Source organism: Myotis brandtii, unplaced genomic scaffold, assembly GCF_000412655.1.
Source record: "Myotis brandtii unplaced genomic scaffold, ASM41265v1 scaffold281, whole genome shotgun sequence".
NCBI classification, from domain to species: Eukaryota; Metazoa; Chordata; class Mammalia; order Chiroptera; family Vespertilionidae; genus Myotis; species Myotis brandtii.
In genome coordinates this window covers 81,572-94,726 of record NW_005360721.1, presented here as the reverse complement: position 1 = coordinate 94,726, position 13,155 = coordinate 81,572, and the positions used below count along the sequence as shown (strand labels likewise).

At 54.0% G+C, this 13,155-nt stretch overlaps 1 protein-coding gene across 6 annotated transcripts in view; it reads left to right on the top strand.

Moving 5' to 3' along the window:
- IL1RL2 (interleukin 1 receptor-like 2) overlaps positions 1-6,120 on the top strand; it is a 68,987-nt gene extending 62,867 nt beyond the window's left edge. For 4 of the 6 annotated variants that reach the window (XM_014541869.1, XM_014541870.1, XM_014541871.1 and 1 more), the window contains 2 exons: positions 3,249-3,410; positions 5,538-6,120. In XM_014541869.1, the coding sequence (XP_014397355.1) occupies positions 3,249-3,410; positions 5,538-5,890 (515 nt within the window). In that variant the 3' untranslated portion in view covers positions 5,891-6,120. Of the gene's footprint in view, positions 1-3,248; positions 3,411-5,215; positions 5,363-5,537 lie in introns of all 6 variants that reach the window. The other 2 variants (XR_001362621.1, XM_014541872.1) reach the window with 2 other exon arrangements.
- The last annotated feature ends 7,035 nt before the right edge of the window (positions 6,121-13,155 follow it).

Sequence of the window (13,155 nt, the reverse complement as noted above, 5' to 3'; positions counted from 1 at the left end):
CCCGGATCAGGGCGGGCCAGCCAGCCAACCTCCCACCTTCTCCTCCTCCCGACAGGCCCAGCCCTGATCCGCCCCAGTTGTGGCTATGCCATCCTCTCTCTCTCTGTGCATGAATTCATGCACTGGGCCTCTAGTGTGTGTGTGTGTGTGTGTGTGTGTGTGTGTGTTCGTGTGTGTGTGTGTATTACCCCTCAATATTTCATGTAATACTGGTTTGGTGGTGATGAACTCCTTTAGCTTTTTTTTTGTCTGTGAGGGTCTTTATCTGACCTTCAATTCTAAATGATAGTTTTTCTCGATAGAGTAATCTTGGTTGTAGGTCCTTGCTATTCATCACTTTGAATATTTCTTGCCACTCCCTTCTGGCCTGCAGTTTCTGTTGAGAAATCAGTTGATAGTCATATGGGTTCTCCCTTGTAGGTAACTAACTGCTTTTCTCTTGCTGCTTTTAAGATTCTCTCTTTGTGACTGTGGCACAACCACAGAAGGGGTTTGTCTTTAGCCCTTGGCATTTTAATTATGATGTGTCTTGTTGTGGTCCTTTTTGGGTTCCTCTTATTTGGGACTCTCTGTACTTCCTGGACTTGTAAGTCTATTTCTTTCACCAGTAGAGGGAGTTTTCCATCATTATTACATCAAATAGGTTTTCAATATCTTGCTCTCTCTCTTCTCCTTCTGGCACTCCCATAATCAAATGTTAGTAAGCTTGAAGTTGTCCCAGAGGCTCCTTACACTATCTTCATATTTTTGGATTCTTTTTTCTTTTTGCTGTTCTGTTTGGGTGTTGTTTTTTTTCTTCCTCATATTCCAAATCAATGATTTGATTCTCATAATCCTGTACTCTACTGTTGAGTCCCAGTAAATTATTCTTTATTTTAGTTAGTGTATACTTAACTTCTGACTGGTTCTTTTTCGTGTCTGAAATTCTCACTAAGATTCTTGAAAGTCTCACTAAGTCCCTTGAAGCTTTCATGAATGTCCTTGAGTAACCTTATAACAATGTTTTTGAACTCTGTATCTAGTAATTTGCTTGCTTTTACTTCATTTACTTCTTTTTCTGGAGATTTCTTCTGTTCTTTCATTTGTGACATGTTTCTTTGTCTCCATATTTTGGCTGCTTCCCTGTATTTGTTTCTATGTATTAGGTAGAGCTGCTATGTCTCCTGGAATTGGTAGAGTGGCCTTGTGTAGTAGGTGTCCTGTAGGGCCCAGTGACTCAGCCTCCCCAGTCACCTGAGTTGGGTACTCTAGGTGTGCCCCTGTGTGGGTTGTGCACACAGTCTTATAGTTCAGCCTTGATTGCTGTTGGCGTCACTGGGAGGAGTTGACTTCTAGGCCAATTGGCTGTGAGGACCAGCTATGACTATAGTGGAACAGCTGCTGTGCAGGAGACACCCTTATGGAGCAGGACGTGCTTCCGTGGGGCTTTGGTGCTCACTGAGTCTTCTCCTTGAGTGTGTTGCTTGTGGATGTGTAGAGTTGTAATCTGGTGTGGTCTGAAGCTGCCCGCTGAGTGCACTGGCTCTAGGGCCTCTGGGAAGTACAAATTCAGCCACTGCCTGGGCCATCCGTCAGGAGCTACAGAGAGATCTGCAATGGCTGCTGCTTGTATTGGGCTTGGAAGTGCCCAGGCGAGGCCAAGCTGTGAAGCAAGGCAGGCTGGTGCTACTGCCAGGGCTTGGGCCTTTTATTGATAGTCTGGGCCTTTTATTGGGGCATGCTGATGCCACGTTCTGCTTGTTTGAGAAATTTTAACAAAGTCTGAAGCCTGAGCCAGGACAGGCCATTCAAATGGAAAAGCCTCTGCAAACAGCTTGAGTGGGGCTGCAATTTGGATGGGGCAGGGTCTCAGGGAATCACCAGCGTGGGGCAAAAAGTGTGGGCCATGCTGATGGAAACTCAGATATGGCTGCCAGTCAGCTCTGGGATGGGGGACAATGACACCTATGAGCACCCCTGTCTGCGAGAAAGCCACCCCTGAGTTCCTGCCCTGATGCCAGATAATCCAGTTGCTCCCCATATGTCCCTGGATCCCCCAAAGCTGCTACCCAGAGCTGGTGCTCAGGAGAAGAGGAACTGTGTAACTTCGTGTACCTGGCCCTTTAAGAGAACTGCTGGGTCTCTTCTGTTCACTCAATCATTTGCTAACTTACAGTGCTGCATGCTGTTTATTTCTACATTCATGAGTGGCCTTCTGATGATATATCTGGGTCTTGTTCATCTGTGCACTGTGAGCACAGTGGCTGTGGCCTGTGGCTGGTCAGTATACACTGGCTCACTCTGACATGATGATGTGCAATGGTGTTTGAGTTCTTAGCATGGCACAGCCAATTCCTAGAGTCTGCTGTTTGGTTTCCTTGTAGAGTGTGCAGTTTCCATGATGGGATTCACCGGTGGGGCTACATTGTGAGGATTTGGCCCACGTCACCTGGTGCCGTTAGAACAGCACTCTGTTGCACAGGACCCATCGACAGTGACAGTGATGGAGACTCTTGCTTCCAATTCTTTTCAGCTGCACCACAGGGGGCAGTATAACAAAAGTGAAGGCTGCCTGGTGGGCTTGTTAGATAGGCCATGGCCCAGCAAAGAGTCTCTGAGCTTGAGGATAACTAAGTAGAAACCCCCCAAACTGAAAAGTGAAGAGAACAAAGACTGTAAAACAAAACTTAACTAAACTAAACTAAACATAAAATGACTGTGGCACAACCACAGAAGGGGTAAAGTCTAATGAGAGTCCCAGAATGAGAAGAAAGAGAGAAAGGAAGAGATATGTTTGAAACAGTAATGACTGAGAATTTCCCCCAATTAATGTTAGACACTAAACCACAAATCCAGGAAGCTCAGAGAACACCAAGTGTGGTAAATATTTTTAAAAACCCACAAAAAAAACTCACATACACCTAGGCACATTATTTTCAAACTACAGAAAATCAAAGATAAGAAAAAATATCCCAAAAGAAGCCAGAGGCAAAAAAGTCACCTTAACCATAGAGAAGCAAAGATAGAAATTATGCTCAACTTCTCAGACACCATGCAAGCAAGAAGCCAGTGGAGTGAAATATTTAAGTGTTAAAAGAATGTGATGCTGAGAGCAGCAATGCTTGGCACCAAGTCAGCCAGCTGGGCACTCTGAAGCCATCAGACCTGAGCGAAGAGGACAGCGTGGTAGCAACTCCGATTTCCACCTTGTTCATGTAGGAAGGACTTGGTAGGAATCGTTCCATGAGCTCACCACATTTCTCTTTCAGACGGGAAGCTGTATGATGCGTATGTCTTGTACCCCAAGCCTCTCCGAGACTGCCGGAGCTCTGATGTGGACACGCTGGTTCTGAGGGCTCTGCCCGAGGTGCTGGAGAGGCAGTGTGGATATAAGCTATTTATATTTGGCAGGGATGAGTTTCCTGGACAAGGTATGTGTTAACTGAGGTAGAAAAACAACAAATGAATAAAAAAATTAACGGAAACTTTCCCTTCCTTCACTTTACAAATGGTAGGGACTCTGCTTGCCTTCCCCACTGAACCACAGGAAGTCTTCCACCTCCCAGCTCTCAACCCTGAGCTGGGAGCTTAGAACCCAACTCCCCTCTCCCGTTCAGCTCATTCCTGCAACAGGATAACAGAGACCCTGATTGAAACACCATGACTCTCACTCTGAGCAAGGATATGGCTAAACCACCCATGTGCACTGGTGATGGGTGGTATAGTCTTGGACCCTTCCATGTACACAAGTGGTGGGTGGCATAGGCTTCTAAAACCCTTCCATGTGCACAGGTGGTAGGTGGCAGAGGCTTCTAAAACCCTTCCATGTGCACAGGTGGTGGGTGGCAGAGGCTTCTAAAACCCTTCCATGTGCACAGGTGGTGGGTGGCATAGGCTTCTAAAACCCTTCCATGTGCACAGGTGGTGGGTGGCATAGGTTTCTAAAACCCTTCCATGTGCACAGGTGGTGGGTGGCATAGGCTTCTAAAACCCTTCCATGTGCACAGGTGGTGGGTGGCACAGAGACTGAAAATGGTCGCTTGCCCTGATGTCCTTGAGACTAACTGCTGCGTATTTTTTTCAGTTGGAGCATGTAAATAAGCTCATGTTTAAAGTGGATTTTCTAACCCTCAACCCCTTATCCTCCCCTACTAAATAGAAGAGGTATTTACTTCTCTCATTTAATAGCAGTATAGCTTTGGGCTGGGTAGCTGACATCTCTGAACCTCAGGTGGCTCATCTGTCATATGGGGATAAGAATGCTTCCCTGACTTGGTTGAGAGAATTAAATGAGTAGAACCTTAAGCAGTACTGATTAGACCAGAGGTTCTCAACCTGTGGGTCGCGACCCCTTTGGGGGTCGAACGACCCTTTCACAGGGTTCGCCTAAGACCATTGGAAAACACATATATAATTACATATTGCTTTTGTGATTAATCGCTATGCTTTAATTATGTTCAATTTGTAACAATGAAATTGGGGGTCACCACAACATGAGGAACTGTATTAAAGGGTCGCGGCATTAGGAAGGTTGAGAACCACTGGATTAGACACTCAGAGGACAAAGATTTCCCCTTCGATGGCTATACAGTCAATGGCTGAAATTTGAAATAAGTCTCATTTTCTAGTCACCAGGAACCAAGATTACTACTTTATTGCAGTTGGTAGTGGCTTATTCTGGGCCGCTTTTAAAGGTTTCTAACTACTTTGGACTTACAGGCTACTTATACCCACAGAGACCACAGCTATATCTCCGCCCAGACCTTCCCATGTTCTGAGATCACCCTCTATGAGGAAATGAAACTTCAGTCCAGTGCTTATGATAAACATGTGGAAGAACTCTCCTTTCATAAGTGGATCCATCTTCATTCACTCACTTATTCAACAAATATTTATTGAGCACTTGCTATGTGCCAGGTAGTGTTCTGGGCTCTAGAAATGTTAAAAGTAACCAAAAATAAAAAGTCTGCTTTTGGGGAGGTTATTATCTATTCATATATTCTAAGAATAAGGAGGATATAAAACTTGGTCTTTATTCTGAAAAAGACCAACTTATTTCAGGAACTCTCCCCTTCCTGCCACCAGAAACCATCAGGGTATATAAATCCTGGTCATTTAAATAGCTATAAAGCATAAGAGGAAAACACGAATAAAGATTAAAATGACATTTGAGCTAACTTCTTATTCTTTTAAAATGTATTTATTTTTTAAAAATATGTTCATCATCTTATACCAGACCTCCAGCTAAGAGTGGCAAAACTAGGCCTGATCAGATCCTGTTCTGAGCAGTTCATGCCTGTGTGAGCTGAGGAAAGTGACATACCAACAACTAAGTATAAAAACATGTGATTCATGAATATAAAGGACCAATGCTTCAGGGACAGTAAGGACGTTTTCACAGAGAGGGTGACGATGTCAAAAGACAACTTGTTAACCCATTGCTAAGTCATGTCTATTTTAATGTTTATTCTTAGGGTCCATTTCTAATGTTCTCAAGAGCATTAAGATCCAGGCTGCTTTACTCATGAGATCTTCTGCTTCTCTTTCTCTGTGTGCAGCTGTGGCCAATGTCATCGATGAGAACATTAAGCTGTGCAGGCGACTGATCATCATCTTAGTTCCTGAACCGCTGGGCTTTGACCTATTAAAGAACATGTCAGAAGAACAAATTGCAATCTACAACGCTCTCATCCAGGATGGGATGAAGGTCATTCTGATTGAGGTGGAGAAAGTCGAGAGCTATGCATCCATGCCAGAGTCGATCCAGTATCTCAGACAGAAGCACGGGTCCGTCCAGTGGAGCAGGGACTTCACAGCGCAGTCACCGTGTGCAAAGGCCAGGTTCTGGAAAAAAGTGAGATACCTCATGCCACCCAAAAGGTTTCCGCCACCTTCTCCGGCCAGCTGCTGAAGCTCATGCCCTGTGACCTCACAGCTGGCAACAGCTGGCAAGCGGGAGGCCACCTGGAGGTCTTTACCCCATGATGGAGAGTTTGCCCTCAGAAGTGGCTCACAGTTGGACAAGGTGCACTGCATTCAGGCCACCTGCTTGGAGTCTGTGAGAGAGAGACTGCGTTTATTTTTGTGTTTTGTTTTTGTTTTAAGAATATGTTTTTATTGACTTCAGAGAGGAAGGGAGAAAGAGAGATAGAAACATCAATGGTGAAAGAGAATCATTGATCGGCTGCCCCCTGCATGTCCCACACTGGGGATCTAGCTTGCAACCGGGCACATGCCCTGACGAGGAATCGATCTGTCATTTCCTGGTTCATAGGTCGATGCTCAACCACTGAGCCACACCAGTTGGGCGAGAGGGACTGTGTTTGTTTGCTTATTTTGGTCAGAGATGCTTCTTTTTTTAAAATATATTTTATTGATTTTTTTTTTTACAGAGAGGAAGGGAAAGGGATAGAGAGTTAGAAACATCGATGAGAGAGAAACATCGATCAGCTGCCTCCTGCATACCCCCCACTGGGGATGTGCCCGCAACCAAGGTACATGCCCTTGACTGGAATTGAACCTGGGACCCTTCAGTCCGCAGGCCGACGCTCTATCCACTGAGCCAAACCGGTTAGGGCAGAGATGCTTCTTTAAGGAAACACATCACCTCTCTAGAAGGCCCTCATTAACTTATTGGCTCTGAACCCCTATGAACATTTGCTGAACATGGAGTGGATTTGCCTGAGAAATGGGGCACAGGGTGCTCTGGGATTGTAATTCAGATGTCAGGAAGTTGGCACATGGTGTGGCACCTGAGAGACCAGAGCTGGGAGCCGGTAGTCAGGGGAGGGCAGGAAGGCGGGATGTGGGCTTGGAGAGGGCTGGCAAGGATAATGGCAGTTGTTATGCCTGACCAGTGTCCACAGGGCCCTGTGTTTAGGGATATCTGCTGTCTGTGCAAATACATAGCCATGATCAGTCTTAGCAGGTGATACTGGAAGCGACTTAGTGGTCACCAGACCAGTGGGGTTAACAGTGGCGACACTGTAATTGCCCATTAATCACCCTCTGGTGAGCTCCATGCTTTGAAAGACTTGATCTGTCAAATCTCACTTGTTTTTCCAGCTGGCTCGTGTCAGCCAGAATGCTGAGTAACATGTGAGAGGCATGGTTATCACCCCGAGATGATGTCATTATGGTCCAATTAAAATAAAGTAATTTTTCAGTTAGCCCCTCATCGCAGGTCAGTTCATGATGTAACAAGTCACAAAGACTCTTGAGACTAAAAATGAGCTGTCACTCTCATCACAACTTTTAAGGGCCCTAACTTGAGGAGCCCATTCTGTGGTAAATGACACTGAGCCTTAAAAGTGGCTGCCAGGATGCACAATTACTATTCAGAAACTGGTGGCATTTTATTCACCAATAACGAACTATGAGAAAGAGAAACTAAGAGAACACTCTCATTTATAATTGTAAAAGAAAAATAAGATAACTAGGAATAAATTTAACCAAGGAGGTAAAATACCTGTACTCAGAAAATTATAAGACACTGAAGAAAGAAATTGATGAAGATACACATAAGTGGAAGCATATATTGTGTTCATAGATAGGAAGAATTAACATCATCAAAATGTCCATACTACACAAAGCAATCTACAGATTCAATGCTATTCCTATCAAAATACCACTGGTGTATTTCACAGAACTAGAACAAATATTCCAAAAATTTATGTGAAACAACAAAAGACCCTGAATAGCCAAAGTAATCTTTCGAAAGAACAAAGTTGAAGATACCTCATATCAAACTATACTGCAAGGCTGTAGAAATCAAAACAACATGGTATTGGCATAAAACCAGACACATAGACTAATGAAACAGAATAGAGAGCCCAGAGATCAACCATGGCTTATTGTCAATTAATATCTAACAAAGGAGGTGAAAACATACAATGGGATAACGACAATCTCTTCAAGAAGTGGTATTGGGAAAATTGGACAGGTACATGCAAAAAAAAAAATAAAACTAGACCACCTCCTTACACCACACACAAGAATAAAATTCAAAATGGATTAAAGACTTAAATGTTAGACTCAAAACCATAAAAAACCCAGAAGAAAACACAGGCAGTAAAATCTTGGATATTTTTCTTAGCAATATTTTTTTCTGATATAACTCCTCGGGCAAGGGAAACAAAACAAACATAAACAACTGGGACTACATCAAACTAAAAGGTTTTGCAAAGCAAAGGAAACTGTCAACAAAATGGAAAGACAACCCACTGAATGGGAGAGCATATTCACCAATGATGCATCTGATATTGGGTTAACCCTTTGAGTGCCAACCAATACCTAGGAACTATGCTAAAATTGCCAAGGCATTTTTGCTGATTTTACAGCAGTTTAGGAAAAAAAATTATGAATCACAAGTAAATGAAGTTACATATTCAAAAACTGAAGGAAACCTTTACTACATTGACATATTTAGCAATATCATCATCACTAATAAAAGCAGACTTAGAAGTGGACGCCATTTCGAAGCTTTGATAGCGCTCCCGGCACTTTTGGCAAAAGACAGGAGGAGCACGATCGCGCTCCCTGGCACTCTAGGGGTTAATATCCAAAATTTATAAAGTGCTCATACAACGCAACACCCAAAAAACAAACAATTCAATTAAAAAATTGGCAAAGAACCTGAATAAATACTTCACCAAAGAGGACATGGAAAGATGCTCAATGTTACTAATGATCAGAACAATGCAAATGAAAGCAAAATGTGATATCGCCTCACACCTGTCAGAATGGCTATCATCAATAAATCAACAAACATCAAATGCTGGTGAGGATGTGAAGAAAATGGAACCCTGGTTCACTGCTGGAAGCGCATCTGGGGGCTGGAAGAGCATCCGCAGGGTGGGCAGGAGGGCTGAGTTGGGAGAGCAGTGGCCCTGGAGGGAGGGCGGAGATAAGCTACTACTTCTGGTGGACAAAGTGCTGGCCGCTCCTCAGCCTCCCAGCTCCACCCGTGGGGCCTGGCCCCAGGTGTGCTGGTGGCTGGGGCTCCTTTATGAGAGAAGGGAAAACACACACACTCAAAACGGCACCCCCAGGAGACACCCCAGGTGATCTGGACCAGACGGGCTCCTTCTTCATCCAAGGCTGCCAGCACCCTCCACACCCGCGGAGCGGATCCCGGGGAGCACACCCGCGGAGGAGGGGTCCCGGGGAGCACACCCGCGGAGGAGGGGGTCGAGGGAGCACACCCGCGGAGGAGGGGGTCGAGGGAGCACACCCGCGGAGGAGGGGGTCGAGGGAGCACACCCGCGGAGGAGGGGGTCGAGGGAGCACACCCGCGGAGGAGGGGGTCGAGGGAGCACACCCGCGGAGGAGGGGGTCGAGGGAGCACACCCGCGGAGGAGGGGGTCGAGGGAGCACACCCGCGGAGGAGGGGGTCGAGGGAGCACACCCGCGGAGGAGGGGGTCGAGGGAGCACACCCGCGGAGGAGGGGGTCGAGGGAGCACACCCGCGGAGGAGGGGGTCGAGGGAGCACACCCGCGGAGGAGGGGGTCGAGGGAGCACACCCGCGGAGGAGGGGGTCGAGGGAGCACACCCGCGGAGGAGGGGGTCGAGGGAGCACACCCGCGGAGGAGGGGGTCGAGGGAGCACACCCGCGGAGGAGGGGGTCGAGGGAGCACACCCGCGGAGGAGGGGGTCGAGGGAGCACACCCGCGGAGGAGGGGGTCGAGGGAGCACACCCGCGGAGGAGGGGGTCGAGGGAGCACACCCGCGGAGGAGGGGGTCGAGGGAGCACACCCGCGGAGGAGGGGGTCGAGGGAGCACACCCGCGGAGGAGGGGGTCGAGGGAGCACACCCGCGGAGGAGGGGGTCGAGGGAGCACACCCGCGGAGGAGGGGGTCGAGGGAGCACACCCGCGGAGGAGGGGGTCGAGGGAGCACACCCGCGGAGGAGGGGGTCGAGGGAGCACACCCGCGGAGGAGGGGGTCGAGGGAGCACACCCGCGGAGGAGGGGGTCGAGGGAGCACACCCGCGGAGGAGGGGGTCGAGGGAGCACACCCGCGGAGGAGGGGGTCGAGGGAGCACACCCGCGGAGGAGGGGGTCGAGGGAGCACACCCGCGGAGGAGGGGGTCGAGGGAGCACACCCGCGGAGGAGGGGGTCGAGGGAGCACACCCGCGGAGGAGGGGGTCGAGGGAGCACACCCGCGGAGGAGGGGGTCGAGGGAGCACACCCGCGGAGGAGGGGGTCGAGGGAGCACACCCGCGGAGGAGGGGGTCGAGGGAGCACACCCGCGGAGGAGGGGGTCGAGGGAGCACACCCGCGGAGGAGGGGGTCGAGGGAGCACACCCGCGGAGGAGGGGGTCGAGGGAGCACACCCGCGGAGGAGGGGGTCGAGGGAGCACACCCGCGGAGGAGGGGGTCGAGGGAGCACACCCGCGGAGGAGGGGGTCGAGGGAGCACACCCGCGGAGGAGGGGGTCGAGGGAGCACACCCGCGGAGGAGGGGGTCGAGGGAGCACACCCGCGGAGGAGGGGGTCGAGGGAGCACACCCGCGGAGGAGGGGGTCGAGGGAGCACACCCGCGGAGGAGGGGGTCGAGGGAGCACACCCGCGGAGGAGGGGGTCGAGGGAGCACACCCGCGGAGGAGGGGGTCGAGGGAGCACACCCGCGGAGGAGGGGGTCGAGGGAGCACACCCGCGGAGGAGGGGGTCGAGGGAGCACACCCGCGGAGGAGGGGGTCGAGGGAGCACACCCGCGGAGGAGGGGGTCGAGGGAGCACACCCGCGGAGGAGGGGGTCGAGGGAGCACACCCGCGGAGGAGGGGGTCGAGGGAGCACACCCGCGGAGGAGGGGGTCGAGGGAGCACACCCGCGGAGGAGGGGGTCGAGGGAGCACACCCACGGAGGAGGGTCCCGGGGAGCACACCCACGGAGGAGGGGTCCCGGAGAGCACACCCACGGAGGAGGATCCCGGGGAGCACACCCATGGAGGAGGGGGTCCCGGGGAGCACACCCACGGAGGAGGGTCCCGGGGAGCACACCCGCGGAGGAGGGGTCCCAGGGAGCACACCCACGGAGGAGGGGGTCCCGGGGAGCACCCCCGCGGAGGAGGGGGTCGAGGGAGCACACCCACGGAGGAGGGTCCCGGGGAGCACACCCGCGGAGGAGGGGTCCCAGGGAGCACACCCACGGAGGAGGGGGTCCCGGGGAGCACCCCCGCGGAGGAGGGGGTCGAGGGAGCACACCCACGGAGGAGGGTCCCGGGGAGCACACCCGCGGAGGAGGGGTCCCAGGGAGCACACCCACGGAGGAGGGGGTCCCGGGGAGCACCCCCGCGGAGGAGGGGGTCGAGGGAGCACACCCACGGAGGAGGGTCCCGGGGAGCACACCCGCGGAGGAGGGGTCCCAGGGAGCACACCCACGGAGGAGGGGGTCCCGGGGAGCACCCCCGCGGAGGAGGGGGTCGAGGGAGCACACCCACGGAGGAGGGTCCCGGGGAGCACACCCGCGGAGGAGGGGTCCCAGGGAGCACACCCACGGAGGAGGGGGTCCCGGGGAGCACCCCCGCGGAGGAGGGGGTCGAGGGAGCACACCCACGGAGGAGGGTCCCGGGGAGCACACCCGCGGAGGAGGGGTCCCAGGGAGCACACCCACGGAGGAGGGGGTCCCGGGGAGCACCCCCGCGGAGGAGGGGGTCGAGGGAGCACACCCACGGAGGAGGGTCCCGGGGAGCACACCCGCGGAGGAGGGGTCCCAGGGAGCACACCCACGGAGGAGGGGGTCCCGGGGAGCACCCCCGCGGAGGAGGGGGTCGAGGGAGCACACCCACGGAGGAGGGTCCCGGGGAGCACACCCGCGGAGGAGGGGTCCCAGGGAGCACACCCACGGAGGAGGGGGTCCCGGGGAGCACCCCCGCGGAGGAGGGGGTCGAGGGAGCACACCCACGGAGGAGGGTCCCGGGGAGCACACCCGCGGAGGAGGGGTCCCAGGGAGCACACCCACGGAGGAGGGGGTCCCGGGGAGCACCCCCGCGGAGGAGGGGGTCGAGGGAGCACACCCACGGAGGAGGGTCCCGGGGAGCACACCCGCGGAGGAGGGGTCCCAGGGAGCACACCCACGGAGGAGGGGGTCCCGGGGAGCACCCCCGCGGAGGAGGGGGTCGAGGGAGCACACCCACGGAGGAGGGTCCCGGGGAGCACACCCGCGGAGGAGGGGTCCCAGGGAGCACACCCACGGAGGAGGGGGTCCCGGGGAGCACCCCCGCGGAGGAGGGGGTCGAGGGAGCACACCCACGGAGGAGGGTCCCGGGGAGCACACCCGCGGAGGAGGGGTCCCAGGGAGCACACCCACGGAGGAGGGGGTCCCGGGGAGCACCCCCGCGGAGGAGGGGGTCGAGGGAGCACACCCACGGAGGAGGGTCCCGGGGAGCACACCCGCGGAGGAGGGGTCCCAGGGAGCACACCCACGGAGGAGGGGGTCCCGGGGAGCACCCCCGCGGAGGAGGGGGTCGAGGGAGCACACCCACGGAGGAGGGTCCCGGGGAGCACACCCGCGGAGGAGGGGTCCCAGGGAGCACACCCACGGAGGAGGGGGTCCCGGGGAGCACCCCCGCGGAGGAGGGGGTCGAGGGAGCACACCCACGGAGGAGGGTCCCGGGGAGCACACCCGCGGAGGAGGGGTCCCAGGGAGCACACCCACGGAGGAGGGGGTCCCGGGGAGCACCCCCGCGGAGGAGGGGGTCGAGGGAGCACACCCACGGAGGAGGGTCCCGGGGAGCACACCCGCGGAGGAGGGGTCCCAGGGAGCACACCCACGGAGGAGGGGGTCCCGGGGAGCACCCCCGCGGAGGAGGGGGTCGAGGGAGCACACCCACGGAGGAGGGTCCCGGGGAGCACACCCGCGGAGGAGGGGTCCCAGGGAGCACACCCACGGAGGAGGGGGTCGAGGGAGCACAGCCATGGAGGAGGGGGTCGGGGGAGCACACCCGCAGAGGAGGGGTCCCGGGGAGCACACCCGCGGAGGAGGGGGTCAGGGGAGCACACCCTTGAGAAGGGGGTCCCGGGCAGCGCCCCCCACACTGGGAAACACGCTGGGAAGCGGGTGCCGGAGCACTTTCCTGGGTCTCTCTCCTGCCGCCAAGGGCTCCGCTGCAGGGCGCAGGTGCGAGGGCGGCGCCCTTGGGCTCAGCCAGGGAGGAGGCGGCCTCTGGAAGCCGGTG